This window comes from Drosophila teissieri, chromosome X (assembly GCF_016746235.2).
Source record: "Drosophila teissieri strain GT53w chromosome X, Prin_Dtei_1.1, whole genome shotgun sequence".
NCBI lineage: Eukaryota > Metazoa > Arthropoda > Insecta > Diptera > Drosophilidae > Drosophila > Drosophila teissieri.
In genome coordinates this window covers 7,925,305-7,950,676 of record NC_053034.1, presented here as the reverse complement: position 1 = coordinate 7,950,676, position 25,372 = coordinate 7,925,305, and the positions used below count along the sequence as shown (strand labels likewise).

The following is a 25,372-nucleotide window of genomic DNA, read 5'->3' as shown; positions in this document are numbered from 1 at the left end:
TGCCATCAGACGATTGAGTAGATGCAGTAAGGGGATGGGGGTTGTAAGGGGGGTAAAGTGAGGGATAGTGAGGAATAGTGAGTGGCCGGAGCACACTTGACAACTGCCAACTGCCAAGTCCCGGCAACTGCAAGTCTCCCAAGTGCGGCCGACGTGTCAGATGCTCGAGTACTTATAATTCCTTTAAATTCTCAACTTTCCCAGCTCCGACATATGAGCGGAAGTGGAGGTGGCCCCGGCCCAGGCCCAGACCCAGGTCCAGGCCCAGGATGATAGACACAGAGCAGCGGAGCGATACCAACTGGCAAGCAGATAGGAGACTAAAGTGCCACAAAGCGAAAAATGTACTATATACATACTATGTAATGGTATGGGTCGTTCTGGGTGAACTTAAAAAGCTTAAAGGCCATCGAGGGCTTCCATACACATTACATTTTTTGGATAAATTCGGGCTAACACTGTAGCACGCATTCAGTGAGCGGCTGTCTCTGCAAACAATTGCAGACATCAAAGGCTGAAGGTAATGGGTTTTAGTTTCCGAGTAGATATTACTACAGCTCACTTTGGGACACCACTTGAAATGCGATTAACAAAAGTCATTGCTCAACTTGTATACTTTGCCTTTGGGTAATACTTTCTCAATACAAATTACTTTACACGCCTTCTGAATTGGAATCCGATTGCCATTAATTATCTTTTATTTGCTACGCACAAACTCGAGGAGTGAACTTTTACAATTCCGCAAAACTTTAATTAATTTTAAATTCGAATTATTTGTTGGCAAAAGAAAACTCACACACACACACACGCACACACGCACAGTTTTCCGCCCACGTAGAGTCGTAAGTTTTCAAAAACGATTTTCGTTTTTGGGTGGGTGTGTGAAAAGCTTTCGTCACTCGTTCAACCTTAGAAACTATTTTCTTTTCGGTTTGGCCAAAACTTTCAAAAAGCTGGCAATTTGTCGTCGTCGGCGTCGCAGGTGTTCCCCTCCCATTTCCCATTTTCCATCTTCCCATTTTCCATCTTCCCATTTTCCATCTTCCCTTGGCCTTGTCATTTCCTTTACCTTTACCTTTTCCCTGCACATTTCACCTTTGGCGTTTGCTGCAAACATATATCTCGTTATTCCCAATTACACATGCACTTTTGCAGCGCGTGTGCTCCTGTGCTTCCTGCCATCTGATCCTGCCAACTTGTTGGTCACTCCCCAGCCCAAGGACCCGAAATCCTGGAGCACAACAAGCACAGCAAGGACACGGCGCAAAGGGGGCGTGTGTACACTGAAGGAAACCAAGTGTTTTATACTAACTTTCTGGCAATACCAAATTATAATATTCCTCTTCTAATATATCATATTCCTCTGTTCTATTTTTAATTGAGCATTTGCCACAATTGCAGATAGTTCCACGTCATTGCCTAATTTTCATTGGCAGTCAACAGAACTCACTTGAGCACTAAACTAGTTGTATATTATTGTTAAAATGTGAAGTGTTTACTTTAAGACATCTGTGGCAATCAGGTCAGCATAGTAAACAGCTCAGCAAAGAGAACTGCCACCACTTTTGTTGCAGTGCACGTGCACTGAGAATGTATCTCCACATATGACAGAAAGCCCTGAAGGGCCTTGCTTGTTCTTCGGCTTGCCACATGCCACATACTCCGCTCCACTCCACTCCACGCCGCCGCCGCTTTGCTGCCTTTCGTGTGTCGAAAAGTTGTGATATTAAAAAATAAATAAAAATAGAAAATTCCTTTGCCCATATTTTTTGCATGCTAAAATTGTGGCTTATATATTTTTACCCCCGAATTTGCCCCCTCCCCCCGCTCGCAATGGGTGCAAAAACTTTTTAGAGCAAAGTTGCCACGGCAGTCGGGAAAAACCCTTTTCTACTTTTTTTTTTTTTTTTTTTTCAACTGCTTCCACGCAAATAAAGGGAATATAAAACATAAAAAAAAAAGAAAAAACGAAATACAGAGAAAAGAATAATAATAATAGCCCGAAAACCAAGTTGAGTTTTTGTTTGAAGAGGTGCACTACGAGTGTGTGTGTGTGTGTGTGTGTGTGTGTGAGTGAGTGTATGTGTAATGTTGGCAAACATTCACACACATTCGAAAACATTCGCTCCAGTTTTTGTTGCCTTTGTTGTCGGTTGTTTGCCGTTTGCTGTTTGGCTCAAGTGTCGGTTAAAGTCTTGTAAAAATTAATAAGCGTGTAAATTGTATTGTATTGCCACACACACACCACACACACACACATACACGCACACACACAAACACTCGCAGTCGAACAAACGCATTAAATTGTTTATGCATACGAAGAGTTTTTCCTACTTTATTTTATGGGACTTTGAGTTTTTTATTTCCACAAACAGTTCTCAGATGCTTTTGTTCTTATGTTATGCTCAACTTAAGCTTAATGGCATTTTGTTTTCGGCCCTGTTGGCACAGTGGTTCGAAATTGGTTGCTTCGGCGATTAGCTAAACCTCATTTAAATATGCGAATTACTTTGATGCTTTTCAATCATTTTATTTGATTTTATTTTTCTACTTATTGTAATTGTTATTGCATTTGCAAACGAATAATATAAATTTAAATTCCACCACTTCAGCTTTCTTTCGTTTAGTTATCCAACTTTCTATACGCAGTGTTGCCCATTTTGTCCCACTGTACTTTGGGAAATACATAGCCTGGCGCTAGTTCACACGCTTGTTGCGCCCACTATCTCCTGCCTTTTGTTTTGCGGGGAAAAGCTGGGAAACGCAGGGAAAAGCGGGGAAAAGCGGGCAAAAAGTGGAAAGAAAATCTGCATAAATAATGTTGAGCCACGCTTTCTGCGGGAAGTGTTGATGATTTGATGGAAAATTCCGAAACTAAAGCGCGCCAAGTGCGACAACAAAACGCTGCGGCTTAAGCACAGTTAGAAAGGCGAATGAAAATGGGTTTTCCAGCTGAGGGATGATACTACACCATCGTGGCATGGAAACTGGGCTGAAAAGTGGGTTGGCAAGTGGGCTGATCCCAGCCGGTGAAGCGTAGCCATTCTATTCTTTCATTCGTTTTTTTCCAGCGAAACGAAACGTGGCTCTCCATATTTTGTAGCCCCGCATCCCTATTTCCTATTTCCCATTTCCCTATTTCCCGCCGCTCGACTGGCGAGAGGAGAGTTTATTATTTAACAAACTGACTCCGTGGCGACACTCGGCTCATTTATCAGGCAGAAGCACGTCACGTCGTGATATTATAAATTACTTTAGACAATATGCAGCAGCGTCCCGAAGTTCTCAGTTCTGAGTTCTGACTAACTTGGCTATAATCCCGTCAGTTCTGGCCGACTTTAAAGGTCGAAAACAGGAGAAGTTTGGGGAAAATCCATGGACGTCAGTTGGGCGGCAATGCCAAAACATCAATCACTAATCCCGGCCAAATGAGCCGAACGATGCCATTTTTAATTCAATTAAAATGGTCAAAAAAAAGGAGAGAGAAACACAAAATAAACAAGCTTTTTTGCGGTTCACAGCTTTTGGTTTATTGTTGCCATTTAATTTCCATATGAATCGAATGAATATCTGGCCCGTGTGCATAGCCAAACATTCCGAAACCGAAATGAAATGTGGCTATTAGATTGAAATTAGATCTTTGTGTAGCTGAATTATGTGCGTTTGGGCCAAGACTGGTAGTTGGTTTTCGATTTATAAATATTTGAAAGGCTTTAAGTTCTTTGGCTCTGCAAACGTTCCTTTATTCACACATTTTGTTTGCCATTCTCGAACTACATTATTTAATAAATGGCAAATAAAATGTGTCTCTGATTTCCTGAGACAGTTTTGTTTGACAAACACATAAAAACACAAAGCAAATAGAACGATTGCAACATGTGTCCTGCAAACAAACACACATTTACCGCTGCTAATAAAATGAAATGTTTTAGTAAACAAAAATAGATTTGTATACATCCAAAGTTCCTCGATGTAAGCATGTCGGTGATTGATTAAACTACATGTGTAGTCCTATATTAAATGAATGATTTAGTAGCTGAGTTAATATTTATTAAATAAACGTAATCTGAAAGGAATTTGTAAAGTTTTGCTCGCAGACACGTGCACAACTTTCTTGTAATCGGCCAGTGTTTTGCAATTAAAAGTTAGTGGATGTTGGTAATCAAATAATGTAGCTGCCATCACTGCCGTCTAGCCAGCCAGTGGGCTTCAACGCAGCATAGGGCGTTATCAAAACCCCGGGACAGTTGACAGGGCTATAACCCCCCCAACCCCCCACCACCCACCTTACGGATGCAATGGAGCGAATATTCCGGGAATATTTGCACGCTGGAGCGCAGCGTCGTTAGATTTTAACGTGACTAGTGAATAACGTCCCTCTTAGCCCGCTTAACCCCCTAAAGCCCCCCAACGCCGCGATGATCTGGAGTGGCGAGTCGGGTGCCTGGGAAAATGTGTTAATTAAAACTTAACGTCTGATCGCGTTACACACGAAACGTCACCGAAATACGAAAAAAAAAAATACGAAAAATTGAAAATACGTTGGATGATGCCAATGGCCGAGAAAGCGGAGACGGTAAAAATGTTATAATTCAATTTGTGTTATGTCAACTGCTGTATAAATATAGCGTCGAATCCGGGGGATACACGTCGACTATATGTATATATATGTATGTATGTACATATCGGGGGCACACGAATGTATTTTGAGGAATGGGCTAAGCGATGTGCCCGACTTTATCCAGCTGTGAAATCGACAAGTGCATTGAACCTCACCGGGCATAGATTATGAGTCCACACCGGCTGGAAGTGAAGATTTTGCGATGGCAACGATATTCATCCCAATGCCAGCGATAGCACTTTGGTGAATATAATTTCCGATGGCCAACGCACCAGTGAGCAATCGTTTGTTTGTAATTAACAGTTGAGGGGCTTAGGGCCATAAGCTCCTCAGGAACATCAGCCGTCAGACATCAATGGGCCAAACGAAAAGCAGGCCAACTTCTGTGGGTGGAAACTAGCTTCCAATTGGCAACCCCAACCAGCTAACACAGATTTTTGGGGCATGTGCCATGTGCCATGTGTGTGTAGTACGAAGTGCATAAATATGCAATCACGTTGCTGGTTTGCCTCCTTAAATGAAGCCCTGAACTGAACTGAAATAAACCCACAAACATTTCACTCAAAATTCCATTCAGACTCCCATGGAATGGTAAATTGTAAATGGTAAGGTGCTCGGTGCTTTGCTGCTTTGCTCATTCACTGATTTATGTAATTCACGTGCAGTTCCCAGAATTTGCATTTCATCATTTCATAGCATCACAGCATTATTTGCACTGTATGAAAAGGGAATTTGGCTCAGTTTGCATAAATCGTTTGGCGCTGTGTATGTGTGCATAGCTATTTTATATTTGCTGATGACTAAAAATGAAATTACCGCGTACCGAGGCACCACTGTAGTTGTTTAGTTGCGAGCGGCTGTCATTTTGCGAGGAGCAAAGAGAAAATCCCCGAGAAAATAGCCTTCAAAGTGGCTTTGCCCGCAAATTGGTGTTGCAGTGTGTTCGATATGGCGCCAATAAATTGACAATTAAAACAAAAAGTAATTAACACCCCAGATGGCGAGCGGAATAAATGCCCATATATATATATGTGTGTATATAAACATACATACGGCGAGTCAATGAACCTGAAACTTTTCTGATGACAACAACAACAGAAAAAATAAATACAAAAATACGAAAAAATTAAAGCGAGGGGAGCGGAAGCGTTTATCGTTGAATCGATTGAAAGGCGAGGCCCTCAAACGACTTTGACATTGTGTTGCAGCCAAGCCAAACAAATAGAGTAGCTACAAATAATGCAAACAAACTGATCAAAATGTAACAATCGCGCAATCGGCGCAGTGAATTGTGAACACAGCGAGCGAACTGCCAAATCGCCAGATGAAAATTTCCAACTGCAAATGGCAAACTGCAAACTGAAAACTGTAAACTGCAAACTGCATTGTATGCAAATTGGCAACAAAGTTTCCGCTGAAGAGGCGTTGCGACGTTTTATTATATTATATTATATTATATTATTCTGAGCTAAAACTGATAAGCATGCCAAATGTGCTCCTCTGATTTTATTTCATTTATTGCATTTCGTTTCACTGGCATTTGCACGCTTCTCAACTCGTTCACTTGGCACCGGAAAAAATCAATTTTTATTATTATTATTATTATGTTGGAATTTGAGATACTTTCTAGTTGGTATTACATCATTAATTTATAATATTCATCGCATTACTGACTAAAAGGTAAAGGATTCAATTTAATGGTAATGAAATGCGCATTAAAGTAAGTTGTTTACTGATTATAAATTATCAGCTATTGCGATATGTACAGATTTGTAAGCGATTTGAAATTATTTTTGAAATAATGAGTCAGTTACTTTTCAGAAAGAAATACAACTTGATATGCATAATTTGGCGCTTTTCAAATAATGTGAGTAAATGGAGCGCGAAAAGAATCATTGTTTCTATGAATGCGTATTTCCAGACTTTTATTGATTTAAAATGGCATACTATTAACCCCATTACTACGTTATTATTGCACGACTTTCTTGGCGATTTTCGTCTGGGTTCTTTACACCGAAAGAAAAGTTGTTTATTCTTCTGAACGTTATATTTTATTGTTTTTTTTTGCAGTCAAATTTGAGATGACGTAGTAACTACTGAGAAAAGTGCCGCATTTCTTTGGCTAAATGTGGTTTACTGTTTTTTTAGTGCCTTCTGACGTCACTGCTTTGGCGTGCTTTCTCTTTGATATTTGCGCGAAAGAGAAGCTTGACAAAAGGGCTTACGTGTCCCCGAGAAGATTTCGTGGGAAGGCCATTAAAACTTCCTTCTTCGCTGGCAGTGGTGGGTGGCTAACGCGCCCCATGTCAAATGGGCCAACTTTTAATGGAGCCAAGGAGTTTCCTTTTCCCCCACCAAGGCAATTTGTGCAATTGCAAAGTCCCCCCTCCTCCTTCGCCTTCTGTGTGTTTGCAAAAGTGGGAAACCCACCGCCAAAAAAAAAAAAAGAAATGAAAAACAAAAAACGAGAACGAGAACGACCTTCCTCTTCGGAGGCCATCATCAAAATTTTGTTGGCCAGCTCAGAACAAACAGCCAAGTCAACGTTGCGTGTCGCCCCCTTTGCATATTTGCCTTAATTTTCATTATTCTCATATTCATTTCGTTTTATTTCTTTCCGGCCTTTAATGGGCCGCGATTTGAGGGAATGTTGAAATGCTGAAAAATGCTGATGGGCCAAGTTAATATGAATGAATGATGATAAATGCACAATGTTATTATTCATAATTAATTTGTACTGCTCCCCCTTTTTTTTGTTTGTATTCTTTTGTTCGGGCCTAAAGTGCCCATTAATGGCACGAGTGTCACGTTGCTCTTATTTTTGCAGGGTAACTCAGTAGCCCACTTGCATGTGGGCCAAAACAGCATCGAGCGGAATCAACAGGTGTGCAGATTTCATCGTTCGATTTCGGGGAAAAGCACAACGACTCGCATCGTAAATGTATCGCAGAGACAACTCCTTAAATATTAAAAGCGGATATGCTATTTTTAGGTGCAGCAGTTAGTTTATTTATGAAGTTATTATATTTGTTCGAGTTCTGATAAGATTTGTAAAATGTACAAAGAAACAATGGAAGAATGTGTAGGTCAACTTACAACTTTATTTGGATAACTTCAATAAATGAATTGTAAAAATGATAATTTAGAACACAGAACTGCTTACAAACCCAATGAATAATCTCACAAAACTGTTTGGATTCCCTGCCAACTAAAATATACTTTTCAATACGGCTTACAATACTCTTCGCCACTAAAAACACCACCCCCTCCTATCCCAGCCATTGCCCAAAATGGATTCACACCTGAGCAACCCGCCATCGGTTGTCATACCCAGTGGTTTCCCCTCGAGAACTCCAACATCAACTTCCAAGTGCAAAAGACCAGGTGAGTGTGACAGAGTTACGGAGTTATGGAGTTATAGAGTTATAGAGTTGTATGCAAACACGTCTACCTGGCCGTTCAAGTGCGCCAATCTGAGCGTGACGAATAATGATTTTACGCCGCTCCAAAGAAATACGAGCGATGGCGATGGGGATGGGGATGGGGATGGCGATGGTTATGCTGATGGCGATGGTAATGGTGATGGTGTATATGGCTCTATCTATAAGGTTTGGGATCTGAACGGATGGGCGGTATTCGCTGAACTTTGCAGGGAAAAAGAAGAAGTTCTTTTTGCTCTTTGAGGAATCTGGCGAAAAATGTGCAAATTGTGCGCGAGTTTCTGTGCCGTGCGGATAAATTTGAAATCTGCATTTAGTTGGCTTATTGAGTTTGCATCTGTATATCTGTCGTGTTCGCAGCTCCTTTTGAGCCAACTCCCAGCGACTAATTTCATTTGCGCTGCATTTTGCCCGAAGGCGAAAGAGGCGTCATTCAAACACAGAAAAGGGGAAGGGGGTACACAGGGAATATTTGCCTTGGATTTGATCAGATAAAAATGGAATAGCTTTGATAAGTACAAAACCAAAAGATAAAACCAAAAGCTGAACATTGATTTCCTGCAAGATATGACTTTATTCAGTTCGGAATATGTATGTACATAAATCTGATTTTTTTTTTAAATTACATATAAACCTTTTTATATCCACGCAAGTGTCTTATAAGTGGCTAATCGCATAGGTTTTTCTTTCTGTGTGTAGATGTAATATGGGCACTTGGGCAGCACTTTTGGGCCACTTGTTCCTCGAAATTGAAAACCATGAGGCGCATTTAAAAAGATGAAGTGACAACTGGCATACTGATGACGGCACACAGGAGAAGGGTACGGGGGCTACGGGTGGTAAGAGGGGACAGGGGTCCACGGGCAGGGGGGGGGGGGGGGGGGGAGAAGGAGAAGGGGCTGTAAGTGTGTGTGTGGAGCGTATAAATATAACAAGTGCCAAGTGAAATATGTACATAAATAAGCCAGCGCAGAGATACTATGCGATGCAGATGCAGATACAGTGCTCAGTGGCCTAAGCAGATACTTTTTAAAATAGCATCTGATTCTTAGTTTCTTATTACTGAAGTGAGCAGTTAGAGATTAACTGTTTTTGGTAGTTCTCTTAAGAACTTTCTAACCAAAAATAATAAAAAACCTGTATTGAAATTAAATTGTTTTCTACAGTTAAACATACATTTATCCAAGGAATTTTGTTCTCCTTTTTTTATGGTTTTCGTAGTGGTGTTCTACTGTATGCCTTTTGTCTATTATCGCCGTTTTGTCTCTGCTTCTACCGCTGCATTTCTGCATTTTTGCATTTCTGCACTCTTTCACCAGCTGCGACTAATTGTTGGAAGAAAAAAATGTATTAAGCAAAAAAAAAAAGGAGAGGGAGAGGGAAAAATGTTGGCGGACAAAAAAAGGACTAGGGGACAAAAGGAGGCAGGATGCAAAGGACTTGTTCGCGCTGCTGACTGCGAAAAGTGCAACAAACTTTGACAAAATAAAACGAAAATTCCGCCCAAAGGTACAAAAGGGGCGTGGCAATGGGGGCATGCCAGGGGGCGGCGAACAGATGAAGCGCCCCTTGTTGCAACTTCAAATCGCAAGCCCACACACACACACACTCACATCTGGCGATTCTCACACACATGTGAAAAAAGCGCGAGTTGCAAGAAAAAAAGAAACTGCATTGAAATTGAAGCACTCTCATTAGGAGCAAGAAGAAGCAGTTGCAGCAGGAACCAGGAATAAGAGGTGGAAGGAGATGATGATAAAGACCAGGAGACGAGGAAGAGCAAAAAGTGGAAACCGCAGCAAAAATAATTCCCATTTCTCGAAAGCGAAGGCAAACGCTAAGAAATCCGTTTAACTGGTGACGCCAAATGCAATAAGATAAATATTTAATGGATTTCAAAGTGTTAAAGAAATAAAGAAGATAATATTATAATAATAATATAATTGCTGAAATGTTCAAACTGTAGTTGTAATGATGATGAGGCCACTTAAAATTTAACAAAATCTTAACGACATTGGAAAAACTAAAGAACTTTAATTTGTTAATTTCCTGCTTGAGGAAAGTGATTTACATTGTTCTTAAAAAAAAGTAGTAATAAGCTATATTTCAATATTATTTTTTGAAAGGGCCACGTAGGTGCCGAAATAAGTACAACAAAAATTAAAAATCAAAACGAATGACACGAAACAACTCGTGGAAAAACGCCAAAGATAAGATGTGTACTAGTTTAATCCGGATTTTCGCTTGCAACAGCGGCTTACAAATCAATAAATTAATTGATTAAGCTAAATATATAGAACGTGGAATTGATATTAATATGTGGTTAATGGTAAACTCATTTGGTGACCAAAAAACAAAGTAGATAAATAACGCTGCGAAATGTAATTAGTTTAGCGGCTTACTTACTTGATTTGTTGTTGTTGTTGTAGCGGCAGATTCCCCATTAATCATCGTGTAGCAACAACAATAACAGCTGTCTCTCTCTCTCGCTCGCACTCGCACACTCTCTTGCTTTCGCACTCCTGTTGTTGCTGCTGTCCCGTTCTGCCAAGGAGCTTCTATGCGGTTGTTGTTGCTGCCGCTTGCTATTGTCGCTTGCACTTGTTGTATTTTCGTCACACAAACAAACAAACAAACAAACAAACGAACACAGAAACACACACACGCACGCACACAATGTTGCACGTTGCGTGTGTCCTGCTGCTGCTGCTTCTTCTTCTCTCGTTTCTTGCCGCGCCGCTCGCTCTTCCTCTTCCACGCCCCCCAACGACAAGTGGTGGAGTCGGAATCGAAATCGTAAACAAATGCAGCGCGCTCGCACACTTCGTCACTCGACACACCACTTTCGTCACGTCACCGTGTGTTCTCGGTTCTGTTTGCAGCAAATATATGCACTCGATTCGCACTTTTCGCGACGACAACCGATTTCGTTGCTGTTTGGTGGCAGAGTGTGACCGAGAGCGGCGGCGGTCGGCACGTCGACTGCGGCGTCGCTGGAATTGCCTAAAATATCTGCGTGGCGCCATAGAGTGGCGCGGTGTTTTGCAGCTGCACGCGAACGGTCACACTGGAAACTGGGCACTAAGCCAGGCACTTTAGCCAAGACACGAACCCGGCGCAGCTTTCACCAAAGCTTAGCTAAGGCTTTCGCCACCCCTTAATAGGTGGCGCCACTGTCACAAAACATAATCAGCCCATAGATGGCGCCATTGCTAGTGCAGGGGAAAGGTTAAAGTGTTTAAGCAATTTCCTTATAAAATCAAGTGCACTTTGTGTTGGAAAACAAGTGCTCGAAACTTGTATTGATTACAACGTGCGCATATTAATATTAATAGCAATGAAATGAAAAGCTTCCCCCGCCACAAATATATCGATTTTAACTTTATAAAACTTTTAATCAACTTTTTAATATACAAGAAAAGTTACAAAGAGTCTCGGGGTAACTATAACTTTTTTACCTCGGCAGGCGAAAGGTCGAGTTATATTGAATTGACTGCAAGTACACAGTATCTGATAACTGCGATATCTGGCTGAGTTTTACGATGCAGTGTTTTGTGTTAAGTCAGTGGGCGAAGGCAACTGGTTAATTATGCTACAAGCTGACGCAAATTTATGGCCAACTAATCAATTGATTGTTGTTAATTGATAACCGATATGATAACACTAAGCCCACATATATAGAAGAAGTGGCTCGAAAATTCCATGACAACCACAACTCTATGAATGGGGGACTTTTTTTTTCTGGGAATTACTGAGTGCATTACCATAAATTTTATCAGTTACGCTGCCAAGTGTCCAACCAAGCGTTTTAAACTACGAATTTTTCTGTATACTTCTTGTGTAAAAATAGATTTATTAAAAAAAAAAAGAATGAAATGAGGGCATGGCTAGACGGGGCCTAGATCCTCACCAGAACCTCGTAGTTCTCCAGGCGCACCTCCTCGCCGCCGAAGGGGATGTAGATGCAGCCGTGCGAGGGATGGATCTTGCCCACACTCAAGCTGTCGCAGTAGATGGCCCTGCCGACGTACAGGGACTCGCCGTCGACATTTGGGCCGGAGGAGAGTGCTCCGGGCGCCACATTGCCGTGCGAGGCCGGCACCCAGCGGAATCCGGATCCGGTCAGCACCTGGACATCGGTGAGCTCGTGCTCCGCCTGGGCATAGGCGGCATAGGCTTTGCCCTTGGCCGGCACCACCTTGGCGGGCAGCAGGTCGCCATTGCGGAAGACGCGGCCCACGTAGATGGTGTCCCCGTTGGAGTCGTGGCCAGCGATCAGTGCGCCATCCGGAATGCTTGTGGCGGTGGTGTCGATCCAGCGTTCCGGCTGGCTAAGCACCTCGTAGGCGAAGATCTTCACCTCATCGGCATCGTAGGGGATGTACAGGCAGCCGTGGGAGGGATGCACCTTGCCCATGGTCAGGCTACCGGCATGATAGCCCCGGCCCGCATACAAATACTCGCCGTCCACATTACGGCCCACTTTGACGGCGCTCGGCGGCACCGCCCCATTCTCCGCCGGCAGCCACTCGTAGCTGTAGCCCGACAGCACCTCGTAGTTCTCCAGCTCGTGCTCCTCGCGCGCATACGCCACGTAGGCCTTGCCCTTGTTGGGTATCACCTTCGCCGGCAGCATGTCGTTGGAGAAGAAGGCGCGCCCCACGTAGATGGTGTCGCCATCCGAATCGTGACCGGCCACCACGGCATTTGGCGGCACGACGCCGTTGCTGAAGTGCATCCATCTGTGGTCTGGGGGATAATAGAAACATAAAACATAACCATTATTTAACAGCACTTTGCCGAATGGCATACTAAACTCGTTCAATTTGTGGCCTACACATGAAACTAGTTTATTCAGCTACGCCAAAGAGAATTTAATGTCACTTAATGTACTTTTAAAGTAAGTAATTTTTGTATTATTTTTATTTTTGTTAGGAGATCTTGGCCCTGCGACCTAATTACCTGTCATCTTCTCGTCCGTTCTGCAGCAGCGCTGACTTTCAACTGGGAAAGTGGTCGATTTGATGGTCTTTTTGTGTTTCCGCTTGATGTCGTTGATAGGGCTTATCGAGAATGTACCTATGTACAGGCCCAGATAAGAAGCCCGACCTTTAATGACTCAGATCTTGCCAAACTCTTGTTGAATTCCCCACCGATTGGCCAATTCGCAGAAATGGGGGCTTAACAACGAGAAACAGCAGAGTTAAAGGGTTTATTATTTTAACCCATATAAGTATTTCTATTTGGACAACAATTGATAAAAGTTCTTTTATAATTTTTGACGAACATGCTATAAGTTTGTAACTCATCATTTAACATTCTTGCGTGTGTAATTGCTTTAATAGTTTATTTTTTTGTGCTGACCAACTTTGTATAACATACACACATATTCCATAGAGTTGTAGTTAAACGCAAAGTTTATTCCCCTTTTCAACGTGCTGATAACAATGGCTTGTAAGTGAAAAAAACTCGCGGTTAACCGGCTATCTCGTTTTTTGTAGTGCCACCTTTTTGAGTTTCCTTGCATGTATCTCCATTTATCCGCCCAATATTCGCCAATTTGAATGGGCGAATCGCTTGATCCTTTATTTATTCGCCACATTGGACATTCTTTCGTGCGCTTTTCCACTGTTCCGCTTTTCCACTTTTCCGCATTTCCACATTTCCACTCGTCCACGCACTCCACTTATTTAGTGGTCGCTGGCTTTGCAGTTTGTTTTCCTTTTGTTTTCGCAGCATTGTTGCCTTTCAATGATTTCTCTTGTTTTCCCTTTCAAGTGGATCAACTGCGTTTTTTCTTTTTTGTTTACATTTTCGCCCATTTACAACTATTTGAACAAGGGAAAAGTGGAAAACTGGGCGCAAAAGTTAAGAGGGGCGGCTGAAATCGCTGTGCAACGTTTGCACCTGTTTCCCCATTGTGGTTTGGGGCATTATTAAGCTTTTCCACGATTTCCCTGCACTTTTCCGCGCCCTTCACTCAAGCAAACCAATTAACCGGAGATAAGTCTAACCTGGCTTAAAACTAGGTAAACAAGCAGCAGTATTGAAATACGCAAAGTTGCTACAGATTATCATACTTTAAATCAACTTCGTTGTGTATCTTTTAGTAGCTATACTTGTACTAAAGGCCAGGGAGCCTAATGAATTTGCTTTTGTGCAGCGTTTTAACCTCATTTGGGCCCCTTTATCTTCGCCCTGTTTCTGTTCTCTCTGTTTTGGCCAACTTTAGTTTGCCTAATACATTTTAGTCATTTGCACAGCACCGCGAACTAAATGCCCCTCTTCATTAACCCCTTGCTGCCCCATCCCATCTATCTGTCGCGCTTTCCGCTCTCGATTCGCATCCGTTCTCCACGGGTCCTTCTCCACTGGTTATCCTTTGCTGCTCGCCTCGCTCGTCCTTGTCACACTTTGCAAAATATTTCAATTCCATTTAATTCAATTTTCTGGAGTTTAACAAAGCGCTTAGTCTTTATTTTAATAAGCAGCATTTCATAGAGTTAAGTGTATGTACTTTATCTTTAATCTTTCATCTAAGATTTATTTGGAATTCAGCTAAAGTAGCCTCCCAATTGTTTGCAGTGCCTGCTGTGTTGCTGGGCCAGTTGCAGTCGCGGTTTCGCTTTCTGGCCACACAATGCGGCACTTTTTCGAGGGTAGCCGGGGGCGGCGGGGGGTGTCTTCGGGCCAGGTGCATCCTGGCATCCTGGCTTCAGGGGCCATTGCCGTGGGTCAGATTCAGATTCAGATGCAGATGCAGATGCATGTGTGCATGTATGCATGCACTCGCACTGTCTAGTCGTCGCCGGTCACTCACGTCGGTCTGCGGTTGCCACTGGTCTGGCCTGGCTTTGGCTTTGGCTCCGGGTTTGGGTTTGGGTTTGGGTTTGGCTTTGGGTTTGAGTTCCTCCTCCGCCGCTCCTAGAATCGCCCACTGCCCCTGGGCCACGCCCACGCAACACTGGCAACATCAACAATCCGAAGCCAACCGAAATGTGGAGCATTCAGTGGATTTAATGATGCCTCTACCAGCGCCACTTTAAAAGGCTCAGCTTTAAAAGGGGAGAAGAGGGGGGGGCTCACAAAGAAGTGGGGGCTGAGTGGGGGGTGCACTTAATGGCAGTCAGCTGGTAATATGTAATTAGGGGCGGGGTTCCGACTGCAGCCACAGCTTAAAGTCTCATCAACGAGTCCGGCAATTTCAATTGTTGCCCCGGACTTTTGCAATTGGCATAACCAATGAGTCCCCCGCCTCTTCCCACCCCCCCCTTTGGGCCTTTTTAAAAGGGGGAAATGTTTGGCTTAAAAGCTGGGTAGTCTGGGTAAACTAAATGTGTGTGCAATGTGTGTGTGGGTTTGTGTGTGTGGGTTTGTGTGTGTCCCGGGACCATTTATGATTTGTGAAAAGTTTCGTGTGCACCGAGCAATGCGGTTTCATTACCAGCCACGTCCCCTGCCACGCCCCCTGTTAAAAGCCTCCCCCCCCAGAAGCAACTTTTAAACCAACAACTGTGTAAATTGTTTACCGAAAGCGCTTTCAGCATCCTAAAATCAGATCCCATAATCGAGAATCACGTAATTGAGCTTCAGCTTAAAATATTAACGTAACAACTTCGATTGTAACTTTTTGTTTAACCTTCCTAACCTTCAACCAGCCTAACCTTCAGTTAATATTAATAACCCCAGGTTAACCTGTGCGTTTTTTGGAGGACTATTTCATTTGCTGTTGCACTGACTAATCACAGCTCGATTGGATCAAAGTGCAGCTGCCATGGCGTGGGATCCACCAATCTCGGCACAAAAGGGAACTTTTAATTATGCACCACCCTGACCTACCTCCCCCTACCCCTCTCTCTGCCCCACCCCCTCACACCAATGCACTCGACTTGGCTTTTCCGGGAATATCCCCGGCAGTTTCCATTTCCAGGCTCATTGCGAAACTTCTGGGCACAACTTGAAATGGGGAAAAGTGGAGTGCGGAAAAGCGAGGAAGCGGAAAATCGAGGGGCACGGATATGGCATTTTACAGCTTGATTTCCATTTGCCCATTGGCTCTTTGTTTCCCTCGGCTTTTCCATATCCCTAAGACTCAACTGGTGTCCGCTCACTGCAACTGATAAATAAACAAAACTATAGCTTATTATAGTGAAATTAATATCATATAATTTAAACCTTGCATAATTTCAATTTAATGCTGAAAGTGAAAACTGCTAATACTACGAACTGTAGTTTGTATAAATATTTATTTAGTTATCCATTTATTTTTCGAGTGGCTTGAGTAATTAGGGGAGTTGTTGCTTCCTTTAGAAATTGGTTGGGCTAAGGAGCAGCGCCCCTCTTGTTAACCCTTTAACAACATTTGCGGCAATAAAAACCAGTTTATTGCCGCACCCCCATGAATATTTGTCTTTGTAGCTAAACTTTTTGTCCCCCAGGAGCAATCGTCTGAAATGTGTTTCATTGTTGTTTATTTCTTGCGCAGCTAGTTTGTAGTTGTAGCAAAGAAGTTCCAGAAAAAAGTTGCGAATAAAAAAGGGATTAATCGAGTTTACGGAGAATTTCGGGTTATCGGGTTCAAATTGGCTGCGCTCAACATATGTGGCCATATTTAAGTGCTTTTAAATGAGACTTGCTACAAATTTGGATGGCGAACTTGGAGATATTCAAGACTGCTGACACTTTTTCTAGGAAATGTGCATACACACGTTTAATTTGAGTAAATCCATTTGTTTAAATCCATTGTATATAAGATATGGCTAGTTAGATATATGAAAAAAAAGATGCAAGTAAGTGCGGGGATTTCTAGAGCTGCCCATTCAGCTCGTCATCGAAATCGGAGCTGGGCGGCGTGTCCTTGACATCCGCGCGCACCGTGTACTCCTTCTCGTTGACCGTGTAGTAGATGGTGAAGTACCTGCCCGACTGGATCCTCATGGTCAGGTAGCCATTCTGGAAGCCATCCCTGCTCGTCCGCTGGTAGATCACTTGGCCACTGCTGAGGATCACGCGCATCTCCTGCGAGCCGTCGTCGTTCTTGCGCACATTCTGCCGCTGGATCTGCACCAGCTGCGTCCTCAGCGGATTGGAGCCGGGCTTCAGACCCGGCAGCTGGATGAGCGGCTCGCAGCGGCAGTTGAGCTTCTGGGTGAGCGGACAGGAGGTCTGCGGATTGGGCGACGAGCCCACCAGTTGGCCAGGCAACGAGGCCACCGGCGCCACTGCACCCAGTCCCAGGTTGCCCAGATTCAGGCCGCCCAGAGTGCCGAAGCCGCCGTTCAGCGAACCCAGTCCCAGGCCGTTGATCAAGTTGGGCAGCCCACCGACCCAGGTGCCAATGAGCGGCAGGTTCTGGCCAAATTGGGGCAGCCAGCCGGACTGCGGCTGCTGGCTCTGGGCATTCGAGTTGGAGGCCACTGGCGTCACCACGGTGATCGGCTGCAGGGGCGGCAGTTGCTGCAGGGGGGGCAGTTGCTGCAGGGGGGGCAGTTGCTGCAGCGGGGGATTCACGTTGAGGCCATCGAAGAACACGGGATAGTTGCCCGTGGAACCAGCCAGGCTGCTCTGTCCGCCATTGGCAGTCTAAGGAATGGATTTAGGTATGATATTACTATATGTATTACTCCAACTATCAAGTCTGCCAGATAATGGCTAACACGTACCAGTTGGCGTTTGTCACGGCGCTCCAAGGACTCCATGGCCGCGTCCTTTTCCAAGGACCTTTCAGTGGTAGTGGACACCGGTTGCCTTGTGCTTGCTGTAGTTGTTGTGCTCAAGGCCAGTCCCATGGAAATTGCAGCCAGCAGGATGGCGAAACTGAGTGTGTGGGCCATGTTTGTTAGGGTATTCAAGTAGTTTGCTTTCTTTGAAATTTCAATAAGGATGGTTGCTTATCCCGCGTTGGCTGTGAGTCGCTTTGATGTGGTGAGCAGGCTCAGCACTTCTTATATATGATTTTGTGGTCATATCCGCGATATGAAATGATATTTTGGGCCGCAGTTAATGGAACCAGATTTGAAGCAAGAATCCAAATGGTTTTTAATACTGAAAAGAAACTGGCACAAAATGTGGGACAGCATTTAACAACGGCCATATACTTATTTATATGCCAGAATTACATCCAGAATTACAGCATCTTCATTTGCAAGCTTATGGGATTTCAATTCAATATTAATATAGACATTGTACATACATGCAAAACAAACACATGCAGCTATTGGCACTTTTGGGGATCTGCAGGTGTCCATTAATTTTGCAAACTTGTGCAATTAATTTACCAGGCAAACTCAAACGCAAACAAATTGCTTACCAATTGTTTGCCAATTTTGCCCAAATTAATTCCTCATACTTTGCACACACGCCCAAACTGGAAATATTTGCCCAACATATTATTACTCCATAAATGGCACAGCACTGGCATGCCCATCATTTAGCTCATACATTTCAAAGGATATTATATTTTGGAATTTTTCTAATATTCAAAAAAAGTGGGGAAATGTCACTAAATATGCGTGTGCATAGAAATATACAGTAGCTATATGGCTTTTTGACAAATTGCCTTGGGCTTGCCATGTCCAGCGGCCAAAATCAAATCAAATTAAATTTGTGCCAACGAAACGGGCGGAAAAAGAAAAGGAAAATTTTGAGGGGTGGCTGGTGGAAAATGTTTCGCTTGCATGGAAATTTCGGGTAAGATTTGAAATTTTCCCAAACGCAAAGAAAAAGGAAAAAAATAAGAAAGAAGTGGAGTGAAATGAACAAGTTGCTGGACAGCCGCTTGCTGCTGCGGACTCATAAATCAAAAAGTTTGTGATAAATTGCACATTAAAGACGCCTTTGGTTCAATTAAATAGAAATTGAATTAAATTATCCAGCTGCCTGTCCTTGAAAACGCGCCAAACAGCGATGCAGAAAATACAAAAAACCAAAAAATCAGAAAACCTGAATTATGATTCAAATGATTCAAAACTTCAACCGGTTTGTCGCGAAGCAAGCCCTAAAAATAAAACATCTCATCTTGTTTATCGCAAAAAACCTAGAAAGTCATTTTAAAATGACACTTAAAGCTAAGTTGCTACAATTACGCTCATTTAGAATATGAATGAAAGACAAGTTTTAAATAAAAATAAATAAATTATAAATAACTAAGCCAATGAACTTCGATCACCTCTGGAGCAAACAACTCAGAACCAAATACCCATTAGCACATTTACGAGCTCACTCACAATGTGGCGATTATAAAGATTTTACAATCCTGCGCCTGAGCGCCTCTTCATTCAAATGTACATATGTACTGTACATATATTCCTTTACCGATTTTCATCATCTTTCGGTTTCACATGATCATCGTATAGTGATGCAGTTTAACCCCTGACTGCTGAGCGGGGTGATGAGAGTACACAGCATTCTAGGCACTTAGAAAGCAGGCAACGCTGCGTATGCGTAATGCACTTTGCCGACTATAAACCATCAATGATGGTGCTAGGTAAGAGTTCTTGCTTAAAAACTATAAATCTATCTAATGCGGTGTATCTAATCTCTGTTTCAAAAATGTTTCCAAATCATTCTGCGTATAAAACGTAGCCTTTTGAAGTAAGCGGCATACATTGCGTATGAGCAATGTGCCTTGAAAGTATACAATAAAGGCGCATTATTGAGTTCGTACTTTAAACCCACGCTTAGGTGGCAGCTTATTGTGTTCGACATTATTCGATTCACGGGTTAAGAGCCCGCTTCGACTGCTCATTGTGGGCCTGCTCCAAAGTGGTCGCTGCAAAGCCAGCTTATTTGCCGTTCTGGCGCATAACGGTATTGTGCATGTAAAGTGTATATATATTCCCGATGTCTAGAGTGCTGCTGCTGATACTGCTGCTGCTGATGATGATGATGATGATGCAGATGATGATGATGCAGATGATGACGATGATGATTCAGTCAACTTGAACTGCCAGTGCCTTTGACTCGTATAAATACAAGTCCGGAGCCGTTGGCAGCGTGCAAAAGGCAGAAGGAAAGGCGCCCGCAGACATGTCATCATCAAACAGAATCCGGCCGGAGTTGCTGCTCCTGCAGCTGCTGCTGCTAATCCCTTTGCTGCAGGCCGGCACAGTGGCAGCTCCGCACCTCGATTCGGATTCGGATTTGGATTCGGTTTCGGATCCGGACACCACCACCTACAACTACGACCCGCATCAGGAATCGGAGACGGAGACAGAGTCGGAGACGGAGGCCACTGCTGCTCAAGTGGATGGCCAGCGCATCGACTGCAAATTGACTTTCGATGCGGCGACAATGGACTCGTTAGGCTGCCACAATGAGGGGGCGTTGCAGGCGAGGGGGGCGTGGCTGCCACTGGCGAGTGGTAATAAGCCGATGGAGCAGTTGGCCGAGGCAAATCCGGACGCCTGGCGGCCTCGCCACTTGAAGTCCCCGGACAGCCAGCCCATCTATGAATTACAATTGGTTGTTTGGCCCAGTGACATCGAGGATGGTGATGACTTCAGTCCGCCGCTGGCCACCACCACCTCCACCACAACAACAGCAAGGACCACTAGAGCCACCAGTACGAGTAGCACCACACCCAGCAAGCCCAACCCATCCCAAATTGGGACACCTATTGAGCAAATGTGGCCATTGTACGAGGATCAATTGGTTGTATTTCCGCAAATGGACTTTGAAGAGGAGAATCTTGATTATTTCTTCGACGAAGTGCCACCACCCACTCCAGCACCCACTCCACCCACAACCACAAGCACGAGCACTCATCCCACGGGCACGCCCACTCCCACGCCCATCTATGTTGTGCAAAACTATCACGTGATACACCCCAACGGCACCGAGGAGTACAAGTGAGTTGATTACGATTAATTAACCATGATTTGCAAAACAAATCTACAAACTATGTGCCAGCTGAGGCTTGTTGTACAAGTAAACATTAGTTATTTAAATATGAACTAATACTTTACTATATTCCAGATTGGTGATGAGCAACGGCCTGGTGAACTACAAGAAGCTGTACACCAAGCGGGTGGCCGACCGGCTGGTCAACGTGCAGGAGGGCTACAACTCGGTGCCCATTCCGGGGCCCAGGAACCAGATCCAGACGCAGTACTACATCGCCGACGAGCGGGGCTACAATGTGTACCGAAGTGAGTGTGTCCAGAGTTGCCATCAATGCGGATTGTATATTCCATTCTCTATTTTACATTTTCCATTTTCTATTTTCCCACGCCAACTCCACCCCCACCATCCCCTCAACAGTCGAGCTGCACTATCAGCAGCCAGGGTTGCCCAAACATTTGCATTACAAAGCCACAAAAGCGACCAATATGTGAATGAGGCTGGGCAGGATTTCCAGCTGGCGGCACAGTGGTTCCACCGCAATAAATCTACATGCATATATATTTCCTTTTTTTTTACATTTTTTTTATAACTTATTTTAGCGGCAGCGTTTCCAATAAATTGTAAAGAAAACTTGTGGCATTTTCATTTAGTTTTTTGCTTGTGTTATTTATATATTATTAAACAATACCAATAACGGAATAAATGCGAAGAGATTTTTGTATCTTTGCGCATTTTTTCGAGTGACTTTTTTTCGATTTCTGCTGAATGTGATATGCATAAGTATTTATTTATAATCATTTTTCGCACCAATGTGCACTTTGTCGGCGAACTAAAATGTTGAGCCCACAAAATGATTTGCAGTATTTTATTTTTATTTCGTTCTGTTTGCTTGTCGCACTTGGTGTTGCAAATAAATATATATTTTTTAGGTTTTTTTTCGGTTTGGTTTGCATCCAGCATGGGCAGAGGTCTGAGTTCTGAGGTCTTCTGATCTGTTCGCATTTTGTTTTTCCACTATTTTTATTTCACCCGAGATTTTGCAAACACTGAATGTTGATGTTGTGCTGCCTGATTTCTATTCTATTTGCTGTTGCTCTCTCAATCGCAGTGCCACTGATTGCCATCTTCGGTGGCTGCTGCTCAGCCAGGCTGCTGCACTGCGAGAAAAGCGCAGATATATCAAATAATATTCCTGCTATTTACATAGTTCACAGTTCTATATTATATCGATAGTATACCACTTAAGCACTCAATTCCTTTTGACATTAGTTATTGAATTATACATAATTCTAATAATCAGTTGGTGCTTCTCTGCGTGCACGCTGTTTTCTCACTTAAAGAACCCGTGGGCAGTCGAGGGTTAAGGGCAGCATGGGCAGGGATGATGCTGATGATGCCATTTAGATGCATATCAAAGTATTTCACTTTTGCCGTTGCCCAATCCTTTTGCCATTTTTGCATACATATGTATGTATTTATTTATTTATTTATTTACTTCTTGCCTTCTGCTGCTGCTGTTGCTGCCGTCGCTGCTGGCAATGTCTTTGTTGTTTCTTTCAATTGTAGTTTATGGCTTTTCTTTCCCTCGATTTTCCACCCAAGCCACCCCGCCACCCGCATTTTCCCTGCTTGTTGTTTATGCCGCAAAGTTTTCTTGGTCCTTGGGCGTCAGCCTGTTGGCAGCTGTGCAAAGTCCTTGTTTTTCCCTTTTTTTTTGGGGGGTTGTGATTATTTAAATTCATGTCCGACCTTACTTTATCGGTTTGCTCCGATTCCCATGATTTTGCACAGTATAAATATGGATTATCCCCTTGGAAGCCTCAAAGTCTGGCAATTAAATCGCACATGAATTTTCCTTTTTTCATAGCTTTTCTTTTTTTAAAGAGCTTAAGAAATAGTTTGCAATGTATGCAGGTTGTGTTTAAATACTATGCATACTATTGATATATACCCAGATATTTACCTGGAACTAAGGTGATTCATTCGAAACATGTATTACATTTTCCTGGGCTCCCCCCCCTGGGTTTTCCCACCCCTTCCACCTCTGGCGGAGCTTTCCTCGCCTCGCCGTGTTTATGTTTTGGATTTACTTTCCAGCTTGCAGCTCGTATTTCCGTTGCCTGTCGTCTTACGTACGAACGTCCTTCCCTTTACGGCCTTTGTAATTATCACTTTAATGAACCCTGCTAGTTTGATAGCGCACCTCGCCAGAGGTAGCAATCCCCCCTACCCCCCCTGCAGATAGCAGATAGCTGCACCCGGGGGAGGGAAAGAGAGGGGGCGATCGGTACGTGCACGAACGGCATTCGCCGTCTCGCTCCAGCGCATTGTGCCATGCAATGTGCCTGTAGTTTTTATTAAGGAATAAAATTAGTGAGCGCGTGCCGGGAACGCCAAAAATGCCAGTTGCAGTTCGTCCATTTGCTCTCCTTTCCACTCCCGTTTGTTCGTCCTTTTTGTTCGTTCGTCCTTTTTGTTCGTTCGTCCTTTTGGTGCTTTCGTTTCTGCCTCCTTTCGTCCTTTTTCGTCTGGCGGGGCCAAAGGAAACGGAAGCACTGGCGAAAGTCTCGGGAGCACTGAAAGAAATGAGCTCAAATGGGCGTTTTAATTGCCAACTAATGGACGCCATTCATAGGTATTCATATCCGTTGCTCTGGCCGCAGACAGGGTATGCTCGAAGCGTGGAAACGTATGTAACAACTAGGTACGAGTGGCTTTTATACGAAGGTATTGAAGCTATTTAAAGATATTTACCAAAAAATATACATTTTGAAATGTGAGAAACTTAATTTAGCTTAAATGTTTTATTTGCCTTTCATAGGCTGTACTCCTACATATAAACTAAAATATTAACGTGAATTTAATTATATTAAATTTTCCAAAATGTCGGAATACATTCCATCCCTTTTCTTTCAGTGCATGCGAGGCGGAGTGAGTTGAAGTTGCAACGGAGGCCGAAAGTTATGCGAAGCGAATGTGCGCAAAATAATGCAAGATAAACGCGCCAATTTCCATGAGAAGCAAGCGAACAGCAAATTCGAAGCCAAGTGGGATTTAATGGGGAAAAACGAAGGAGTGCTGGAGCACCGAAAGAAAAACCTAAGAAAAACTGAAATACTAATAAAGCTAAAAACAAAGCAATTAGCTTTTCTATTGCAAACCAATCAAGGTTTGGTGCTAAGCTGTAATATATAACATATATTATTATATTTATATACTGCTAAGCTGTAATAAAACATATAATTTAATATTTATATACTGCTAAGCTGTAATGTAATATATATTATAATATTTAAATAGCTGTAATTAGCTGTATATAACATATATAATAATATTTATATCCTGCTAAGCTGTAATAAAACATATATGATAATATTTATATGAACCAATAGGCCTACGCAATGCCCAAGTAGATAAACAAACTAATTATCCAAAATATCATTTCGAAGTCAATGCCTAAAAGGTTTGTGAACTCTGTGAGATGTGTGCGAGTATTAATTAACGAGCGATTACACAAGGATCATGCTTAAATCAGCCGAATGTCGAATGCCGAATGGCGAATGGCGAATTACTTCGTGCCCAGCGAAATGAAACCGCAAAAGTGTGAATGTGCCAAATGGAAAATGCCCGGAAAAGTGGTCGAGCAATGAAAATGGCTGCAAAACGATACGAAATGAAACGCAGCGAAAACGCAACGAAAATGCAACGAAAATGCAACGAAAATGCAAATTGAAATGCAGCAAGTCGCCTTCGTTGTCGTGGTTTATTTCCCATTGCCAGCCACGGCAATTAATCATAAAAGCAGATTTTAACACGAGCTGACTTTATGCCATATAGTATAGTATATATATCATATGTAACATACAAACGAGCATATGTACATATATATATGTATGTGCAGCCTTCTTCGGCGCGAAACATCCATGAAATGTGCAAAATATCTTGTAATGCGTTTATCAATTTATCAGTGTGTGTGTGTGTGTGTGTGTGCGGATGGCCATGGAACATGGATTGGCCAGTGTTCCGGAGTCGGGCACTCAGTTCCAGAAAACCGGAGGAGTCCTCCTTTCCCCACTACTCCTCCTCGGCCACCGGGTGCATTCATTGATTTAACAAATAGCCGCGTGTTCATTGAAAAGCCAAAGAGGCGCAGCAAAATAAATACAAAAAAATATATAACAGAAATTACGCCTTTTTGCGGGCAACAAAAGCGCGTATATATGTTTAATGTTGAATGTTTTTTATTATGCATTATTATGCTACAACTAACCTGGTCGCAATTCCGCTCGTCGCTCGCAATGCTCTTAGTGGATTTTCGTTAAAAATTTAAATGAAATCCACAGTTGTTGTGCGGCTGACAATTCCCGGTGTCCTTTTTTTTTTGGTTTCTGGTAAAGCGAAAATAATTGGTGGAACTTCACTTAATGTATGGCCAAAACAAGTGGCTCGAATCGAGTATCTCTCTCTT

General features: G+C 43.1%; 3 protein-coding genes across 3 annotated transcripts; 1 reads left to right on the top strand and 2 right to left on the bottom strand.

The window, feature by feature from the left end:
* Positions 1–11,531: 11,531 nt before the first annotated feature.
* On the bottom strand, positions 11,532–15,997 carry LOC122624106. Its single transcript, XM_043803548.1, has 3 exons — positions 15,946–15,997; positions 13,024–13,140; positions 11,532–12,810 (listed from the first exon to the last, which is right to left on the bottom strand). The coding sequence occupies exons 1-3, from the start codon at positions 15,995–15,997 to the stop codon at positions 11,960–11,962; spliced, it is 1,020 nt and encodes a 339-aa protein (XP_043659483.1). The 3' UTR covers positions 11,532–11,959.
* An 869-nt stretch (positions 15,998–16,866) lies between these two features.
* LOC122624105 lies at positions 16,867–17,894 on the bottom strand. The gene is made up of 2 exons (XM_043803547.1): positions 17,724–17,894; positions 16,867–17,643 (listed from the first exon to the last, which is right to left on the bottom strand). The coding sequence occupies exons 1-2, from the start codon at positions 17,892–17,894 to the stop codon at positions 16,867–16,869; spliced, it is 948 nt and encodes a 315-aa protein (XP_043659482.1).
* Positions 17,895–17,943: 49 nt separating this feature from the next.
* Positions 17,944–21,395, top strand: LOC122624101. Its single transcript, XM_043803543.1, has 4 exons — positions 17,944–17,985; positions 20,038–20,909; positions 21,037–21,209; positions 21,322–21,395. Exons 1-4 carry the CDS (start codon positions 17,944–17,946, stop codon positions 21,393–21,395), a joined length of 1,161 nt encoding a protein of 386 aa, XP_043659478.1.
* The last annotated feature ends 3,977 nt before the right edge of the window (positions 21,396–25,372 follow it).

Bases quoted from the DNA above. Each gene is read 5' to 3' on its own strand.
- LOC122624105 (XM_043803547.1), bottom strand. From the start codon at position 17,894: ATGGCCCACACACTCAGTTTCGCCATCCTGCTGGCTGCAATTTCCATG. The intron at 17,644-17,723 runs GTACGTGTTAGC...TCCATTCCTTAG, and splicing joins GCCGTGACAAACGCCAACTG to ACTGCCAATGGCGGACAGAG.
- LOC122624101 (XM_043803543.1), top strand. From the start codon at position 17,944: ATGGTTGCTTATCCCGCGTTGGCTGTGAGTCGCTTTGATGTG. The intron at 17,986-20,037 runs GTGAGCAGGCTC...TATAAATACAAG, and splicing joins CTGTGAGTCGCTTTGATGTG to TCCGGAGCCGTTGGCAGCGT. The intron at 20,910-21,036 runs GTGAGTTGATTA...ACTATATTCCAG, and splicing joins AACGGCACCGAGGAGTACAA to ATTGGTGATGAGCAACGGCC.
- LOC122624106 (XM_043803548.1), bottom strand. From the start codon at position 15,997: ATGAGCCTGGAAATGGAAACTGCCGGGGATATTCCCGGAAAAGCCAAG. The intron at 13,141-15,945 runs GTGCATTGGTGT...GCCTGTACATAG, and splicing joins TCCCGGAAAAGCCAAGTCGA to GTACATTCTCGATAAGCCCT. The intron at 12,811-13,023 runs GTAATTAGGTCG...ATTATCCCCCAG, and splicing joins AACGGACGAGAAGATGACAG to ACCACAGATGGATGCACTTC.